This window comes from Sinocyclocheilus grahami, unplaced genomic scaffold (genome assembly GCF_001515645.1).
Source record: "Sinocyclocheilus grahami isolate Dianchi unplaced genomic scaffold, SAMN03320097.WGS_v1.1 scaffold15.1, whole genome shotgun sequence".
NCBI lineage: Eukaryota > Metazoa > Chordata > Actinopteri > Cypriniformes > Cyprinidae > Sinocyclocheilus > Sinocyclocheilus grahami.
In genome coordinates, this window is record NW_015505194.1 from 1719294 (window position 1) to 1739079 (window position 19786).

Here is a 19786-nt window from a genome sequence, read left to right on the forward strand (position 1 = left end):
GCCCTTTAGGCGGAGAAGAGCCTGGGAGGAGATTGATGGCACAGTCGTACGGCCGGTGAGGAGGTAAGGACGTGGCCCGGGACTTACTGAAGACCCGGCAAAGATCGTGGTACTCCGCCGGGACTCCGGAGAGATCAGCAGTCTCTACCTGAAACACAGAAGACAAGGAGACAGGAGACAAGGCAGCACCTAAACATGAAGCAAGACAGGACTGATTCCAAGATAACACAGAGTTCCCTGACCAATCCACGTGAGGGCTGTGCTGCACCAACCACGAATTGGAAGCGCCCTCGCCCAATGTCCAGGAGGGTCGAGCAGTCCACCGCTGACGGCGACACTGAAGACGCCCCTCCACACGCAGTGCCAGTTCCACTAGGGAGTCAAAATCTCGAGGCAGCTCATGCGTAACAATCTCATCTTGGATCTCATCATCCAGCCCCTCCCGAAACCTAGCGCGCAAAGCAGCTTCATTCCAGTCGCAGCACCGAGAGGGGCAGGAGAGGAGAGGCCGCAAAGCGCAGTTCTGGTAACTCCAAGGCAGGAACTATGAAAACACGGCAAGACAAGAACACAACAAGACTAATAGTAGATCACGAACGAAGAGTAGCGTGTTCACACCACAACGGTCAGACACAAGACTACACACGAAGGGAACTTAAAAGGAGGGAGAATTAAGGAATTAACAAGCCACAGGTGTGACAGCAGCTGAAGTAGTTAATAAGATAACGATGGGGAGGGAAACCACGAAGACAATGAGCACATGGTGAACTGTCAAAACAACAACAACCTGCTGATCAGACCGAAGTCATGACATTAAATAACAAATATTTTATCTGGAGTGTTTATGCTGGGATGTTGTGGAGCTTAGGAGATGTTACAGAACTATTTCATGTAAATTTCTTCGATGCACTGAAAAAAATCATATAGATTACTTTTATGCAGAGGGGAGCGGGACAAAACCTGAATGTCGCGGGTGGGAGCGGGACCAGATAAGATATATTTCTGTGGGCACGGGACAGAATCTTGTGGGAGCAGGACTGAAAAATCCGTCCCGCGCAGGTCTCTATGGTGAACCACCAGATTCTCCTGTCAACCCTAATTGGAAAATGGCATCTCAGGAACCGCACCCCAGTGGTTTGAGTCTTATCTCTCAGATAGGTCCTTCAAGGTATCTTGGAGAGGTGAGGTGTCCAAGTCGCAACATCTAGCTACTGGGGTGCCTCAGGGCTCAGTTCTTGGACCACTTCTCTTCACTGTTTACATGGCATCACTAGGTTCTGTCATTCAGAAACATGGCTTTTCATATCACTGCTATGCTGATGGCACTCAACTCTACCTCTCATTCCATCCTGATGATCCGACGATAGTTGCTCGCATCTCAGCATGTCTAACAGACATTTCTTGTTGGATGACGGACCATCACCTTCAACTCAACCTGGCTAAGACAGAACTGCTTGTGGTTTCAACAAACCCACTGTGCCCTCTAGAAGCTTGCGTTCTGCAAGTGGATGACACATTATTGTGCCATCTCAAAGAGGCACAAAATCACTTTCACAGACTTTTACATTAACTGTTCCCTCCTGGTGGAATGACCTGCCCAACTCAATCCGAGCAGCTGAGTCCTTAGCCATCTTCAAGAAATATGCTCCCATCCAGATGTCGTCTCTTTCAGGGAAGACCTTGCATTTTCCAACATGACAATGCCAGACCACATACTGCATCAATTACAACATCATGGCTGCGTAGAAGAAGGATCCGGGTACTGAAATGGCCAGCCTGCAGTCCGGATCTTTCACCCATAGAAAACATTTGGCGCATCATAAAGAGGAAGATGCGACAAAGAAGACCTAAGACAGTTGAGCAACTAGAAGCCTGTATTAGACAAGAATGGGACAACATTCCTATTCCTAAACTTGAGCAACTTGTCTCCTCAGTCCCCAGACGTTTGCAGACTGTTATAAAAAGAAGAGGGGATGCCACACAGTGGTAAACATGGCCTTGTCCCAACTTTTTTGAGATGTGTTGATGCCATGAAATTTAAAATCAACTTATTTTTCCCTTAAAATTATAAATTTTCTCAGTTTAAACATTTGATATGTCATCTATGTTGTATTCTGAATAAAATATTGAAATTTGAAACTTCCACATCATTGCTTTCTGTTTTTATTCACAATTTGTACAGTGTCCCAACTTTTTTGGAATCGGGTTTGTACATTGTTGCTCTTTTGTTAGATTTGACTGCTTTTATTGTCTTCATTTGTAAGTCGCTTTGGATAAAAGCGTCAGCTAAATGACTAAATGGAAATGGAAAAACCTGACCTGCTCAAATCGAGCTTCATCCTCACAGTTTTCCAGCACCCGAGAGAAGAAAGAAAGACCTGCATGGAGAAAAACAAGGTTAAAGGTCAATATGGAGCTTAGCATCAAATCAGTGCTATACTGTATATAAGAAAAATTGTGTGATATAAATTGTGATATAATGAAGACGGCAATGTCAAATCCTATAAATGTACACGTAAACAAGTAAAACTGTGTGTGTGTGTGTGTGTGTGTTCATATGTATGTATGTATGTATGTGTAGGATTAAGGATTAAATTAAGATTATGCATAACAGGAAGCCCACAGGTCATCACAGCCCAGACATGTTTTGGCAACAGAGAAGCAAAGAATACTACCATTATCATAAAACTGCAACGCAGTAAAACGGTGAAGTGTGAAACTGCTTTATAGATGGGGTGGAGTTGGTTAAAGATATTAAGGAAAGCAAGAAACTCCTTTTTTCAACCCTTTGCTTCTACTCTGACCAAAATACCTGTTTATTACAGACCAGTGTTTGTTGTTTGTTGTCAGTGTGTGCATGTGCAAACAAGAACTGTCAATACAAATACATTTGCACACCAATTTATGCACACATACACAAGCCGTACACAAACATTTGAACAGAGATATTGCACCTGAGCAGTTAGCATGTTTTCTGGCTGAAGCACACTGGTAGATATCTTTCAATGCTCAAGAAAGTTAAATACATAAATATTCATTACTTAGGAGGAGCAAGATTGTTCAACACTTTGCATACAAAAAACAAAAATTTTAATTCAATGCGATAATGAATAGGTAGCCAATGAAGTGAACGTAGAAGGTGTCATGTGGTCCTGTTTGCGACTGCCCGTGAGCAAATGTTTTGGACCAGTTGAAATCTATGAATAGATGAAACAGGCAGCCCATGATACAGCGAACTGCAGTAATCAAGATGTGATTAAATAAAAACATGAATTACAATCCCAAAACTCTTTCTACTTAGGAAAGGTTTAACTTTCACTAATCTTCGAAGGTGATAAAAGCTGGAGCTGACAACAGAATTTATTTGCTTGTTCAGCTTTGGGCCACTATCCAGAATAAAACCCAGATCCTTGACATCAAAAGAGTGATATGGAGTAAGAGAACCCAAGTCAACAGCACTCAGATCAGTTTTCTTGGTGGGCCCAAACAGAACAATTTGATCATTTGTCATCATTCAGATGCAGAATATTATTGGTTAGCCATTTTTTCAATTCTTGGAGACAGGCTATTAATTGATTTATGGCAGACCTGTTGTTGTGCATAAATTATATGTAAAGATGAGTATCATCAGCATAACAATGATACAACACACCAAATCTCCTAAATATAGAACCAGTGGGTAACATGTACATTGAAAACAGTAACGGTGCCAAAGTTGAACCCTGAGGGACACCACATGTAACATGCAGAAGAAGAATACTTCCCTATATTTACTGAGAATCTTCTGTTTGACAGAAAGGACCAGTCGAGTACAGTGCCTCTAACACTAATGCAGTGCTCCAAAGCGAGACAACAGGAGACCAACAAAATCAAATGCAGAGCTGAGATCTAACAGCACTAAAGCCGTAGTATTACTGGCATCAGTAGACATTAAAATGTCATTAAAAACGTTCAAAAGGGCAGACTCTGTGCTGTGTAGTTTTAAAACCAGACTGAAAAATATCCTAAATATTGTTACAATTCAAATAATTTCTTTGTTTTGTTCATTTTTGTTTTGTTGTGCTATAGTAGTTTTATTCATACATTTTCTATTGTTGTCTCGATTCTGTGTTGAACAGTTTCACTGGTAAAGATCATGTCAAAAAGCTTTAAAATAATAAAATTAGGCTGAATTATTTCATGTACATGTATATGTTGTTTCGAAATTAGTTATAAATTATGTAATCTCAAAATACAAACAACAAAGTTATCTTAGTCTCAGAGAAACAAGCAGCAGCTCATCTCAAACTCATTGCTGGCTGTGGCTGTTCACAGGAGCTTTTCCCCAGGTAAAATTTACATCTAACCTCTATGCATAGTGCTGTAGATCACAAAATGTTGAGCTGGTGCGGGTTTTTTTTATTACTTTAAAGTCATAGAAAAACAAGAACTGATAAAGCAAGACAAGAAAAACAAAACAATAATTGACTGATTGAGCATGATTAGGGAGACTGAAGGCAAAAATCACAAGGCTCGCAACCTAGATTTAAAAACGCTTTTCCTTGGCAACAATAACAAGAAGACATAGATAAAAGCTTATGTAACATGCATAAACTGGGCGAAGACTTAATAAAAATTGATGGGCTGCCTGTAAAGCAACAGAACAATCTTGAACAGTATTTTCAATAATGTACAGTCTTTATGAGGACTTTTCAAATTCCAAAGTAATCACATCTCATAATGTCTGACAGCCAATATTTTTGTACTTTCCATAATTTTCTATCTCTGATGAAACATTTTTATTGTGATTTTTCATTGTTCTCAGGTACTCAATCTAAGTTATGCAACCCACATAGAAACAGGACACAGCTCAGAGCCCTTCCGTTCCAGACAGCATAGATCACTGCACACTGAGGGTACTGAAGATTAGGGAAAGACCAAAATGGGAGGGAAGGAAAGGGTGGCAAGAGAGCTAATAGTCATTGCCCTCAGAGAGAGGGGGTGGGGATTGGTACATAACAACAGGACCATGCATCGAAATTACTTCCATTATTTGAAGTGTCTCAATCAAATTATATTTAAAAAAAGACCTTCACCATAATTTCTTTCAAAACATCCTTCAGTAAAAAGATTCCTATTAATACTGGAAGATGTTTACTCCTAGAACATGCATCAAGTTTTCTTTTCTTTTTTTCTTTAGCAATAAAATGTTGTTTTGTCCTACCTCATTTCTGCTCCATTTAACTAAGGCGATTCTGTAATTTTTCTTTTTATATACTAGAAACACATAAAACTTCACACATATGTATTTTTATCCCAACCCCTCTCTCACACACACATCCACAGAGAGCATTTTATGAGAAAGAAAATAATTGTCAGATGAACGCTGAGCAACTGTCCAAGGTGCTGAAATACAAATATATATGAAAAAAATCTTGTCATTCATATTTACTGTCTTTAAAGCCACAATTAACTGACATGAAATCTAATGGATTTTCGAGGCAAGCCTCATAAGACAAGGAGAAATGAGATAAAACAACCAAAAATTCAAAGAATTTTGGTTCACTTTTCTCAGTTTACATCTTTATGCAGTTTTAATACTTCTGGCGACCTTGAAGACAGTTTTGGAAAATAATCCCAGTAACCTATTGAGCTATCCATTTGATTAAAATTCGTCGCTTGAAATTAACAATGAATTAAAGAATACTGCAGTGAAAATTGAGACCCTACAGTTACACATTTAATGAAACCAGGTAAGAAAGCAGCACAAGCTTGTGTCTGAGGCAATAATGTTGATTTCTATATTCCAGCAAGGGAGGTTTCAATCATCTAAAGCGATATTAAAAAGACATGATTAAAGACATGCCGGTTCAGAATAACTGGATATCTACTTTTCACCAGAACCTCAAGTTACACACTACTACTGCACGATAGATAGATAGATAAGATAGATAGATAGATAGATAGATAGATAGATAGATAGATAAAATAACATTAAGCCTACATATGTAGCCTATAACACAAGATACTTAATATACATATGCACACAAACTAAAACATTCACTGGAATTAAAAGTAGCCTATTGTTCTATACCTCTGAAAGTCACTTTAGCAATGCGGTCCCCCTTTCCACGAAGCTCCGTGACAGTCTTCAGGCACACTACTAAAGCCATTTCAACTTAAAAATTAGGAAAAATCAAAAGACTAAAATAGAATAAAAAAATGTTAGATAGATAGATAGATAGATAGATAGATAGATAGATAAAATAACATTAAGCCTACATATGTAGCCTATAACACAAGATACTTAATATACATATGCACACAAACTAAAACATTCACTGGAATTAAAAGTAGCCTATTGTTCTATACCTCTGAAAGTCACTTTAGCAATGCGGTCCCCCTTTCCACGAAGCTCCGTGACAGTCTTCAGGCACACTACTAAAGCCATTTCAACTTAAAAATTAGGAAAAATCAAAAGACTAAAATAGAATAAAAAAATGTTTAATCACAAAGATCGCGCATCTATCTTGACCAACGCTGCATAACTTCTTATAAAATAATATCCTAACTGCTTTTATTCGCTACATAAAACCAGGAAGAATCCTCCCATCGTATAGACTGCATCCTCTGTGCGGAATAACATGAAAAGAGTAATTAATAATTAAAGAGCTTTCATTTTTTTCTGGCTTTACTATACGCACATGTACATTCGTCAGTTCCGCTCCGAGACTCCTTCACTCTGCGATGCGCCTCGCCTCGCCTCGCCTCGCCTCTCCGCTCGAGCGCAATGTGATGACGGATGACGCCAGCAGGGGGCAGTCGCTCACAGTCAAAACTCTTTCTCAGGGGCGGATTCTTGCAGAAACCACATACACCCCAAAAGCTTCTTACCAGATTTATTTAGGCAAATTCATAGTTTTTATATATTCTATATTAGAGAAAAACTGACAGACTAGCTATTAATAAAAACGTATGCTAGTCTATACTGAAAAAAATGGTTGCCAGGCAACGTTTGGTCGTCTTATCTGTAATGCAGTTCAGCTTTAGACGGGCAGCAGCTCATGATCGGATAATATGAGTATTCTTATCTACTTAGCCATGACTTTCAGAGGAAATGGGACTCTCATTTCGCATAACACAGCCTACATCCCATCGTATTTGATGCCCGAGTAAAAACACAGCTCATTTCTTTTTTTTTTTTTTTAAACAATATTTGTCACCTTGAATTGATTTTTTTTCCAGGGTTAAGCTTTGACAATCAGGGACCTTGATGAGAGTATTTTTCTTTTTTGTGTGCTATCTCTTTATGTTAAATATATACATCAATTAATTGAAATAAACTTGAATTAACAGTTTTGGCTGCTACCCTTTTTCTGTGGTTAATTTCTGACCTTGGTGCAGGTAGTCATAAAACAATATTACAACACCTGTTAATTTTGCAATTGCTGAATCATTTAAAGGTACTGTGGACACATTCCCACTACTAAATTCCTGTAAGGGGAGACTTTTGCCAATTCGACCCTAAAGTACTTTCAAAACATCCAATCTGCCACGATGGCCTCTAGCAAAAGCTCTTACAATAAGGGTAGTGTGCCTCTGAGCTCCCATACGCAAGACAGTAGGGCTATCTTACCCTACTGGATCTGGTACAACATTGATTTCAAAAAGCAGAAGGAGATCAAGGACTTCAGCATGGTAAGAATAAGCGTTAAGATGTGACTGTAAAAACTGATATCTTTGTTTTATCTTTTATGATCTAAACTGATATCTTTTATCTCACTGATTAGTCATGGACATTTTGGACTTCTCTTTTCCCCAGTTGTCACAGAAGCACAGGGAATAGGCTATTACAAAGATAAGACTGGCACTGTGCAGCCTGTCAATTACTTTGTCATGCCAGTGAAAGAGTAAAAAAGGCTGAGAAGATCCCTCCAGAGTCAGTTTAAGAAATGTAATTTACTAAGCCATAGCTATTTTAATTAAAATAACATCTCAGGTTACTTATGTAACCATGGTTCCCTGAGTAGGGAACGAGACACTGCGTCCTCTAGGGGTCGCTATGGGGAACGCCTCGCCGTGACCCGTGTCTGAAGCATACATTGAAAAATACCAACTCGTTGGCCGGCGACAGCCATGATGTCACTACCGGTGCGACTATAATATAAATAGGCGCCGGGAGCTACACATCATTCACTTCTTTGTCGAGCACTAAGTACCAACTCTACCATATTGCTATGAGAGTCACCCCTGGGACGTTAGATGGCTGTCAGTGATGTTATTCCCTACGGCCAAAGGCCTAGGCTACATACCCCAAAAATACTTACCTGTTAGGACCAGACTCCTGGGCCCGGGGTAGAGCTCAAGGCTTGGAATCAGAAATAGATTCCTTTAAGGGAATACGACCAAGAGCCTAGAATCATACTAGTCTTGGCCTGTCACACAGGGGCTACCACACGTTTCTCTTTGTATGTGCTGAAGGAACTGTCTCAACAGACCCTTAGTAGCAACACCCTGTTAAGTAGGTATCCAGAGGATACATAGGAGGAGTGGTGCCCAAGGCGGAACCAGGGTTTTAAACCACTCAAAAAGAGCATGAAGTCTTTGCGCGTAGCTCTTTTCTTAGAAAAGTGGGCAAAGCATAACGTGCACACTTACCACTGAAGGGGATCCGAGAAGGGGACTCGACCTACAGCATGTTCCAATGCTGGAACGGCTCACTGGTGAGGGGAGCGATGCTTCCAGAGTGTGTCGACAGAGACATATGACGATATGAGAAATTGTATTTCATGATATCTAAATTGTATATATATATATATATATATATATATATATATATGCTACACCTGTACATAGTTATTTTTTATAAAAATAAAGAATCAAATTACAAACCATAAGACAATAATACAATAGATACAAATTAAATATTAAATACACTTGTTTTTCTAATACAGTAGGTTTAACATGTATACATGTATTTAACGTCTTTTGTTGTTTGATTAACATTAATGAGACAGACAGGTATTTAATTAGGCTGCTGTCCCTTTAAGACAGAATGAATGTAATATTCTGACACACATTCGGTTTTCACCCACCAGTTTACGTTCACTTAAGCCATAACCGACTGTATTTACATGAGATACTCCACACGATGGGCATTTTGACAGCAGTGTGTGTAAGGCGCAAGAAGAACTGATCGCAGAACCGAGAACGCGCGGCTGAGATAGTGCTTCTGTTGCTATCTATCCCACCTTCACTTTATTGCAAGTTAATCGATAACGAATTGTGATTGGATGGTAATTTTGTTCTAGGACAAGCTTAGTTACCTTTGATCAGTCTGTTCTCGCGTGACAGGACACTAGCTACTACTAGGCCTACTTGCTCTGATCACCCAGTCGTAAAGGAATTTTGAAATACGGGACAAAACATGATTTTTTCGGGATTTTTTAGTCGGGACACTAAAAATAGAGCTGAAATACGGGACTGTCCCGGGAAAAATGGGACGTCTGGTCACCCTATGTATATGTATGTGTGTGTGTTTGTGTATTAATTATGTATATGATATTTAATTATATGATTGTTAAATAATATATTAATTGTTTATAATTAACATGCATTAAAATAAATAGGGCTAATTTTGAGTGTAATCTCTAAAACAGGTCTTGGCTCTCCTATTCCTTCTCTTTCTCTCTCAGTCCTCCATCTTACACGGATCTAATTGCCTCTTCGTGGTCCCCTGAGACAGTCAGAGACTATGGCTGTCCAGTGATTGTTTGTGATGGAGTCTAATTTGCTGATGCATTACTCAGGGTTAACTGTACTTGGAGCTCTGCAGTCTCTAGGGGTTTTATGTTCAGTTATGTTCACATTTAGCTGCTGGGTAGTTTCTGGAGTCATAAAGAATTTATGTACAAGCGAAACTAGAGCTGCTGTTGTTGTTTTTAAATATCCTATTTCCGTAGGACAGGAATGTCTTTATATCACAATGTTTTTTTTGTTTTTTTACTTTTTTATGAACTTCAACACAATAACAATCAAACAACACTCCTTCATGGGTACATACATAAATATTTCCCCCAAAGTATAACATAAAAAGTAAAAGAAATTTCAGTCTGGTCAACTGGTTACGATATAAGCAAATATTTGTAAGCATGTATACGTGAATATTTGTGGTCATACATTCATAAACATAATACTCATTTCCTTAGGCTTACTTTCAAGCAGTCGTTGATCCTAATTACATTTACATTAATGAATATACATATTTTACTTTGGCATTTATCTGTCTTCTCTCTGTTTTGATATATAGATTGTCCATTTTCCCCAGTGTTTCTTAAAAGTCTCTTCTTGCAGTCTCAACCTGAATGTCAGTCTTTCCATCTTGTAAATTTCTGTAACTATTTGTTCCCACTGAGTTCTTGTTGGGGGAGGGCAGTCGTTGATCCTAATTACATTTACATTAATGAATATACATATTTTACTTTGGCATTTATCTGTCTTCTCTCTGTTTTGATATATAGATTGTCCTTTCCCCAGTGTTTCTCTTCTTGCAGTCTCAACCTGAATGTTTCTTTCCATCTTGTAAATTTCTGTAACTATTTGTTCCCACTGAGTTCTTGTTGGGGGAGGCTGCTGGAGCCATAGTCGAGTAATCGCTTTTTTTGCTGCTGCTAGTAGAATCCTGAGTAGATATTTATTCCTATTATTAACTGAATCAGGTATATTGCCAAGAAATAGAATATAAGCTGTTTTTTCAATCTCAATTTACAAGATTTCCTCTACGCTAGAATGTATATATTATAATGTTTTAAAGCCAATATGATAATGATCCATTGGCTATTTGTTCTTTGCAGTGCATGGGTAACCTACACTTTAAAATCGTATTTTAGACTTCGACCCATTATAAAAAATAAGTTATTTTAGAGGTCACTATCACTGTCACACATGACTGCCACCTCCCTGAAATGAGATAGTAGTATAATTGTACAAATATAAACAATTTTGAGGTTAAAAAAAAACACTATTTTTAGAATTTGTTTTGAGAGCACGTCAATGGATGTTGCAGGTTTTCTCAATTGCTTTGGCACATTTTTCGAAACGATCTTACCATTCTCTAAACTGTGAGTGCAAATGTCACAACTGTTTGCTAGAACTTTATTGCATGTCTGCAAAATGTAGTTACTCACCCAAAACATTTAATTCATGCGTCAAAACCTAGTTATCGTGTCAGTAATTTGGCCAAGGCCACCAAAATAAAGCATTTTTGTCATCGTGGGAGTCACACTGGTCAAAATGTTTAGTTGTTTTTTCACCATGACAGTCAACCATGGAAATGAAGGTTTTATAAAAAATAAAAACACTGGTATTTGTTGAGAAGAGTCAATAGTACATAGAAGGAAAAAAAAAAAAAAAAAGTATGAGAACATTTGTATTTATGCTGTACATTTATTTTTGTACGAATGCGTTACATATAAGTGAAATCTTGCTTGTCCAATTACAAGAAAAGTTGGGTATTATAAGGCCCAATGTGTGGAATATGTGTGCTCACACCAGTCTCTGAAATGGCAGCACACATTGTAATATTAGCCCCACGTTGGACTGGTGTGTCAGTTGTAGCTCGGTGTCCAATGAGATTGCGACCACGTCTCCGGCCTTTGGACAGATTGAACCCGGCCTCGTCCACAAAAACAAGAATGTGGGTTGTTTCATGTCCTTCTAACTCCATGATTCTCTACAAAGAAACAAAATAGTTAATTTTTATTCTAGAGTTCAGTAAATGTTTTCTCTTCTTATGGGTTTCTAAAACTTCAAGTAATACAGGCATCTTAGAAGTACAGTAAAACGCTGTGCACACCAATAGTTTACCTGGATATACTGGTACCGCAGCTCCTTCACTCTTTGACTATTCCTCTCAAATGGCACCTTGTAGAGCGGTTTCACAGTCATTTGATGTCTTTTCAAAACTGTCTATGGTGGAAATGTCACAGTGTCTGGTTGTAGTGCCCTTGACTTCCTGTGTCGAACTCCGTTTCCCATAGTCCTTTGCCGTTTTGTTCTGATCATTATCACCTGTTGGCAATTTACTCATTTCATCACTACTTATACCATGCTCTCACTGTCTGTCTTTGCTGCAGTATTGTTGGAGTTACGTTGTGTTTTCTGTTCCCTGTGTTTTGAATTTACCTTTTGCCTAGTTTTTGTTCTGTTTTGGATTATTTGTTATTTTAATAAACCTACTGCACTTGGATCTAATTTTGTTTTCTCCTGGCATTCCGTGACAGGAAATGCTGACAGAATTTATATTTGCGAAGACATTATTGTCATTTATGATTGCACTTTGGATCTCTCTTAGCCTGATGGAAATGTTGGCTATGACCATGTTGCAAATTTCTTGTTCTTGCTGATGGTTAAATACTGCTGCTCTGCCACCAGCGCGAGGTTGTTGTGCGGTTCTATAGAATGTACAAATAGACTTGCATTTACCTTTACCATATTGTTGTTTATAAAAATGCTTTACATACTGTAAAATAAATAAATACATATTTACCTGTTTTCCCTACGAAAGGTTTGCACAATTGATGACACTGTGGACCTGTTTACATTAGGCTGTAATCTTCGACCAGCCTCTTCCATTGTAAAACCACGATTTATGACATGATCCACAAGTGTGGCTCTGATTTCATCAGAGACACTGACTCTTCTATTTCTATTTCTATTTCCACCTCTTCCTCTAACACCACCACCACGTATTCTTACACATCTTCCAATTGCTCTTCCACGAGCATGTTCCTGCAGTTCAGGGTTGTGGAAGTCCTCCATTCTTAGTGATTGTGCTGTGGGCAATCTACATATATATGCTCCCAAACTTGATTGGTTAAATGGTTGATTCAAATTGTATTGCAATTAGAGGTCATTTGCCAATTTAGCAGACATTACAAACAATGTCAATGTTAGATATTTATGGAATATACATGCGTGTATACCAATTTTTCATAATTGAATGTATCGTTTTGAATGTGATGGCTTACACGATAAAAAATGTTTGAGAAGTTGTGAAGAGTTTGACAGTTTAAGTGAGAATCAGCTCATCAGTTTTGATCAACAAGCCATATGCAATTAGTTGTTGTGCAAACTGCAGACAATTGTACTTACTGTTTGCTCACATGTGCCAAAGCATTTGCAATTTGCTCAAATTAATAAGAAATTCCAATCTGATTTGAACAAGCAGCTAATTGTTCAGCGATCTGAACTTATTGGGGGGGGGATAGTTCTGTAAATGACAGAACTATCATTTGAATCAGCAGGTACTCTTTTCGAGAGTTGACACATCTTTGTCTTTGACATTAATTTACAGTTTCGGGAAAAGTTTCAGGTTTCTAAACAACGTTCATGTGTAGCAGACAAATACTTTGCTATATATTAGAGCATGAGACACAAAACTCAAATTTATAGATGTGTTACAGATGTTGAACCAAGCTGTAAACTCCCATATTACCTCTACAAAGGAGAATTGCTGTTTGTTCCTTCGTGGTAGTTCTCTTCTTAACATTTTGGTTGCTCTTTCACCTATTTCTTGAGAAATGGGATGAAAAAAAATAAAATTTCTCAAACTGTGAACGTCTTGAACGCTACCTGTAGCTATTCTCGCGCCTTAGCCGAATTCCAAATTCCAAATATAATTTATTATCTATAATTTTAGAGCTGAATATAAATTACAGTGCTGATTAAATACAATAGCTATAACGTAATATACCAATTACGCTTAAGTATTGCCTCGAGTACAGAATAAGGTTTGGGTAAACACGCTATAAAAATAAACAGCACGATACGTGAGTTCTACATGAGAGGAAGTGTGATTCCAAAGATTTTCAATCGCCTTGTTCTGGAAATATTTGGGTAGCCCAAGTCCCATTCGTCCCCAGAAGAGGGAGACAACGTCTGGGAAAGAGCGCACAGACTGACGGTAGCGGGCAGCGGAGCATCCGAGCATCCCATAACCTTCCTTCCCTCAGTGTAGCGGATCGCTATAATACTGAAGCACTGTCTGCAATGTCTCCTGCACGGGCACGAGCTCTTCTCGGGCTCCTGGTCACACTCTGCACCCAGAGCCCACTACTGTCGGGTAGGTCAATCTGCTCATCTCTTTTTAAATAGTAATTCACAAAATCAAACTTGGTATTTTATTGTAATTATGCAGAATTTAAATTTAGAACTATTTTTAAAGTATAAATTGTTAAGTATATTTTTGTCTAGTAGGCTTATAATTGCCTGGGCTTTCTGTAATGATGTTGTCATCTTGTGCTTATGACAAATGGCTCTATTGAATTCATCACCTGCGGTTTATAAATCTGGATGTCTAAGTCCTGTTTGTTTGTGCGTGGAAACCATGTGCCAAACCTTTACTAAACATTTCAAGCACTGATAGGCTAATGCATGATGGGTGAGTCAGTGACTGAACAGCTGAGCCACAAGCAGGTGCACAAACTTCAAAAAGTGTACTTGCTTTGCTTTATATTTTTTAAAACATTTTTTTAGCAATTTGAATCAGTTTCCAAAAAGGTGTTCATAGAAGTATGACACCTATGTCTACATGTGCGTGTGTGTATAATTGAGACTAATACTTACTGTACAACATACTTAGACTGATGGTAATGTCACCTTTGTAATTAATTTCTGTAGCTAATTTAGTAGAGGTTGCCAGGAGTGTTGTAAAACATAGTTTAATTATCTATTTATTCTGTGTGTGTGTGTGTGTGCGTGTGTAATCATTTCTGTAGCCTGGCAGTGTTGCAACAAAATAAGTTATATGTATTCAAAATCAGTTGACCAAATTTGGATTCCCGATTGGATTCCCTATAGTCAAGTCAAGTCACCTAAAACATTTTTTTAGCAATTTGAATCAGTTTCCAAAAAGGTGTTCATAGAAGTATGACACCTATGTCTACATGTGCGTGTGTGTATAATTGAGACTAATACTTACTGTACAACATACTTAGAATGATGGTAATGTCACCTTTGTAATTAATTTCTGTAGCTAATTTAGTAGAGGTTGCCAGGAGTGTTGTAAAACATAGTTTAATTATCTATTTATTCTGTGTGTGTGTGTGTGTGTGTGTGTGTGTAATCATTTCTGTAGCCTGGCAGTGTTGCAACAAAATAAGTTATATGTATTCAAAATCAGTTGACAAAATTTGGATTCCCGATTGGATTCCCTATAGTCAAGTCAAGTCACCTTTATATAGTGCTTTTAACAATACAGATTGTGTCAAAGCAACTGTACAGCATTAATTAGGAAAATAGTGTCAATAATGCAAAATGACAATAGTAAACACTCAATTTTCAGTTAAAGGCAGTTCATCATTGAATTCAGTGATGAACTGACAGACAGACAGACAGATAGATAGATAGATAGATAGATAGATAGATAGATAGATAGATAGATAGATAGATAGATAGATAGATAGATAGATAGATGGGCTGTAAGTGCAGCTCTTAGTAAGTGATTTATCAAATTAGAGCCAGGACAGGAAGTACAGTTAACCTCTTTAAAAGGTCACAGATGTTTTTGACATTCTTTCGCTTTCAGCTCTTCAAATCAATTTTAGCCACGTTTTCTCTCTCTCTCCACATCTTTCTTTCACTCTGCCTGTCCCTCCTAATTCTGAGGAGAATGCAGTGCATGGAGCAGAGGAATCTTGGAAAAGAAAAGTGGTAGCTAAGTCCTACTGAGCTGTTTTAGCTGCCACGTTATGGGCCTTTTTCTTTCTCACTTGCTCTTTCTCAGTGTTTTGGAAATGTTCTTTAAATGAGGTCACCCCAGTGCAGCCGGGGACTGCCATCAGCAGCTGCATTTTATCCAGTATTCTTCTCTTTTCCTCCTTTCTCCATCTTCAACAAAACAAAATACATCCAACACAACTAAACCTTGAAGCCACCAGCTCCTCAGATTTGATGTAGACAGTAAACTTCTAGATCTTCGAATGGTGCCCAACTGCAGCTTCAAAACCATTTCAGACATCTGCTTGACAGATAAAAGATATATTGGAAGGAATGAGTCTCAGGGTTTTGTTCCACAACCGTCTGTTGATATTCCGGTAAGAATGAGCTTATGTTGTCAGGAAAGAGCTCTGCCAGAGAGTGAGAGGAAGAGAAGAATCATGCCCTGACCAGCTACTGGAATTTAATCTTGCTCAGATTTTAACCAAGGAATTTGCGGAAAGTCTTTGATTGATGTAGGCAAGGCTGGAGGGTTTAGAAACTCAATCTGTCGATAAGTGCAGTCTGCTATGGTACAAGATGCCAGCATGTAGTTGGCACAATACCCATGCTCAACCTATCACTCAGGTGTTAGAGCGTTGTCTTTACTCAGATTCCCTCCTACGAAACACCTGGAAATTTTGTAGCTCAGGCTAAAAAAAAGTCTATCTAAAAGCACTAACCTATTGTTGACTTAAACAATAATGCACTCTAAATGCTTCTTGCATTTGTTTGAATGTCCTGGGCACCTGAATGAAAATAATAAGCAAAGAGTATGTTTGTGAGAGTTTGTTTATGCCTTTCATTGAGAAAATGATGTCAGAGCAGCAGGTGCTTGCCCTACAGGTCTTTCCAAAAGAAGTGACAACAGGACCACATGGCATATAAAAGGCAATAAAGGAATGGACAATGGCAGGGCCAGTGTGAAAGAGCTTCAGGACAGCTATTGGGACAGTTCTTACGTCTCAACAATCTTACATTTGTTTTAAGTATGTGCATGTGAATTTATGCCTTGCTATTTTAAATATTTGATTTTCTGGGATTTATTAAACACTGATTTGCGAATTCTGCTGATGGAAATATGTCATCAATCTAACTGGCTTACATCGACATGTCAGAATTGCAATAGCAAATTGTGATAGTCTTGGAAACATCAGTTAGAATGGGTTAAAAATTACAAAGTTAATTTTTTTACAGCTGACATGAAGTTAGATTATAACATTACCAGCTATTACTGCAAATTAAAAACAATAAATTATTTGTTTCAATTTAAAAAAAAAGAATGTTTGAGAAAAGAATGGAAAACATACTTATTGCTGAGAATGTCCTTAACTGATTAACTGAGGAACAGTTCTTAAACCTTCTGGAATCATAAAAGTAATCACAGTTAATTATTTTTTACTACTGACTGCAGAATTACCCAAATTTGAGAACCACTGATCTAGGTGATGTCCACTCCCTAATACAAGCCTCAGTTAGTTTCCTCCAGTATAAAATTCAGTATATAATTCTTATGTTTTATAAGTCTTGATTTAATCAAAATGTGAACCCACCCTACATCATACATTTTAATATGGGCCAAGTCACAGACTGAGGTTTGATGTTTCTGTGGCCTGTGTGTGTGCGTTTGTAAATGCAATGACATGTGTGATGTGGTACCAGATTATGTGGAGGGATGTTCCATTGCCAATATTACATTATAAAGCAGTGACCGAGAGGCATATGTCCATGTGTACAATTAAATAAATGATAGAGATTGATCTCTCTCACTGGGCTTTATGCCAGAGTCATACTGTTGTACAGTAAACAGGCACAGTGATGAGAGATTTTCTCACTCCAACTCTAAGTAGGGTTATAAAAACAGCCTGAGCACACTAAAGAACTTCAGACAGTTTCCAGTTTGATTAACTGAAGGCTGTAGACCTTATTGCTCTTGTTCAAGCTGTAAGTTAACTTATACAATAGCTCTACATTAAACACTATGACTCCCACTAAGCGAATATTCATGCTAAGTTTACAATTTAGTTTAATTTTCCCTTGATATATGGCCCTCTGCAATACATAATTCTGATTGGTCAATCACATAATCGCATGCATTCATTGGTCAAATGTTGAGCATATTGAAACTGTATAACTGTTCCAGGACAATTTCCTGCATTGCTCTCTAATACGTGGAATATTGTGTAGTCTGTCGGGCATTATTGCAAAATAAAACTCTTCAAGATTATACAAGACCTCTTTGCTTCATTTTGTGGTCTTGATTTGGGATATATTTTGTGACACTGACCCTCGATATCCCATACTTATTCTAATAGTAGCTTATAAGATAGTTAATTCTTGATTTGCTGACCTTAGCAACTGCAATCTTGCAAAAATGAACTCACCAGACTGTAACTGCAATGTGACTGACAGACAACTAACTGTACTCTCTCCCAGGTTCTAAGCCACTGCCGCCACGCAATGTGAAGCTGACCTCGGTGGATAAGGGGTTAAATGTCACGTGGGATCCACCCAGCGAGCTGGACGGACGGCCTGTTGATAGCTACAGCATCGGCTACGGGAAGTCCATGAAGTCACTGCGCTTCGTCACAGTCGACAAGGACAGACAGTCAGAGTTACTAGAGGACGTAGGTAAGAGTGAAAATCATTCATTCATTAAATGAAATGCTAGAGACACACATTGAGTACTTGAGCACTATTTCAGGCTCTCATGTGCATGTTGTGTTGTTTTAGAGCCTGGAGAACTGCATTTTCTCAAGATGAGTGCAGAGAATAAGGATGGGATGAGTAAACCCGTCTACAGGGCAGAGACTCCAGGAGGTGTGTGCTTGCCTGTGTGTGTAGATAGAGACCTGCATATATGAATATATAAAATACAATATGCACATTAAAACACATATGCATGCTTTTAAACTTAACCAAAAAGTGTGTCATCATTTATGTTGTTCCAAACCTGTATGCATTTCTTTGCTTGTGCAGAACACATTTGAAAAATGTCTCTGTTTTTTGTCCATATATTGAAAGTCAGTGAGGTCCAGTGTTGTTTGGACCTCAGTCTTTTTTTATTTTCTCCAGAAGTCATACAGGGTTGGAACGACATGATGTCAAACTTTTTAGTTCTAGGGCAATTTCCTTTAAGTATAACAAAACAGGAATCCCTCAGCGTTGTATACATACAGTGACCCCTAAAAAATGTTGACACTCAAGTTGCACACAAAAAATAATTAATTACAAGATCAAATATTAAACTATTCACAAACTATGGCGATCTATACCGTTCAAATGTTCGGGGTCGGTAAGACTGTTAAATTTTTTTGAAAGAAGTCTCTTGTGCATACCAATAGTGCATTTATTTGTTCAGAAAATATAGTAAAAACAATCATATAGGGAAATATTTTTACAATTTAAAATAAATGTTTTATATTTTTATATATTTTACAATGTAATTTATTCCTGTGACGACAAAGCTGAATTTTCAGCAGCCATTACTCCAGTCGTAAGTATCACATGATACTTAAAAAATCATTCTAATACTGTATGCTTACTGTACTTGGTGATCAAGAAACATTTCTTATTATTATCAATCTTGAAAACAGTTGTGGTACTTAATATTTTTGTGGAAACTTGTTATACATTTTTTAATTTTTCTAAGGGCAGCACACTTTCAAAAAGTACACATTTGTGCCTTATTTACCCCTAAAGGGTGCATATAAGTACCATAACGGTATGTCACATTTTCGAAAAAATACTGCCCCAGCTTTTGTACCTTTTTTTCTGAGTGTACATGGATGCCATTAAATGTCTAAATATACACTTTTATTAGCCTCATTAATTTAGACTCATTAGACTCTAACACACATTATTATATGGTTTTTACAAGGAAAGTATTTATAACTTTAATGCTCTCTGCTTTTCATTCATTTCACAATATTAAGCCAGACTGGATGGCTAACACACACTCATGTGTAGACTGCAGGGTAGGGATATATGGTCGTTTCTGTTTTTCAAATAACTGGCATCTGTTGAGATTGAAATCCCCAAAGATAGAGCA

The 19786-nt window shown here is 37.9% G+C and overlaps 2 protein-coding genes and 1 pseudogene across 2 annotated transcripts in view; 2 read left to right on the forward strand and 1 right to left on the reverse strand.

The window, feature by feature from the left end:
* The window catches only part of LOC107602556 (otoferlin-like), a 66412-nt gene extending 60227 nt beyond the window's left edge, over positions 1-6185 (reverse strand). The window contains exons 1-2 of the mRNA XM_016295087.1: positions 6074-6185; positions 2320-2378 (exon numbers count right to left, since the gene is read on the reverse strand). Of these exons, the coding sequence (XP_016150573.1) occupies positions 2320-2378; positions 6074-6152 (138 nt within the window). The 5' untranslated portion in view covers positions 6153-6185. The remainder of the gene's footprint in view (positions 1-2319; positions 2379-6073) is intronic.
* Positions 6186-7056: 871 nt separating this feature from the next.
* LOC107602565 (UPF0573 protein C2orf70 homolog A-like) lies at positions 7057-7893 on the forward strand (annotated as a pseudogene).
* A 6130-nt stretch (positions 7894-14023) lies between these two features.
* The window catches only part of LOC107601551 (fibronectin type III domain-containing protein 1), a 37052-nt gene continuing 31289 nt past the window's right edge, over positions 14024-19786 (forward strand). Inside the window, exons 1-3 of the mRNA XM_016293789.1 lie at positions 14024-14101; positions 18172-18366; positions 18469-18555. Coding sequence (XP_016149275.1) covers positions 14029-14101; positions 18172-18366; positions 18469-18555 — 355 coding nt within the window. The 5' untranslated portion in view covers positions 14024-14028. The remainder of the gene's footprint in view (positions 14102-18171; positions 18367-18468; positions 18556-19786) is intronic.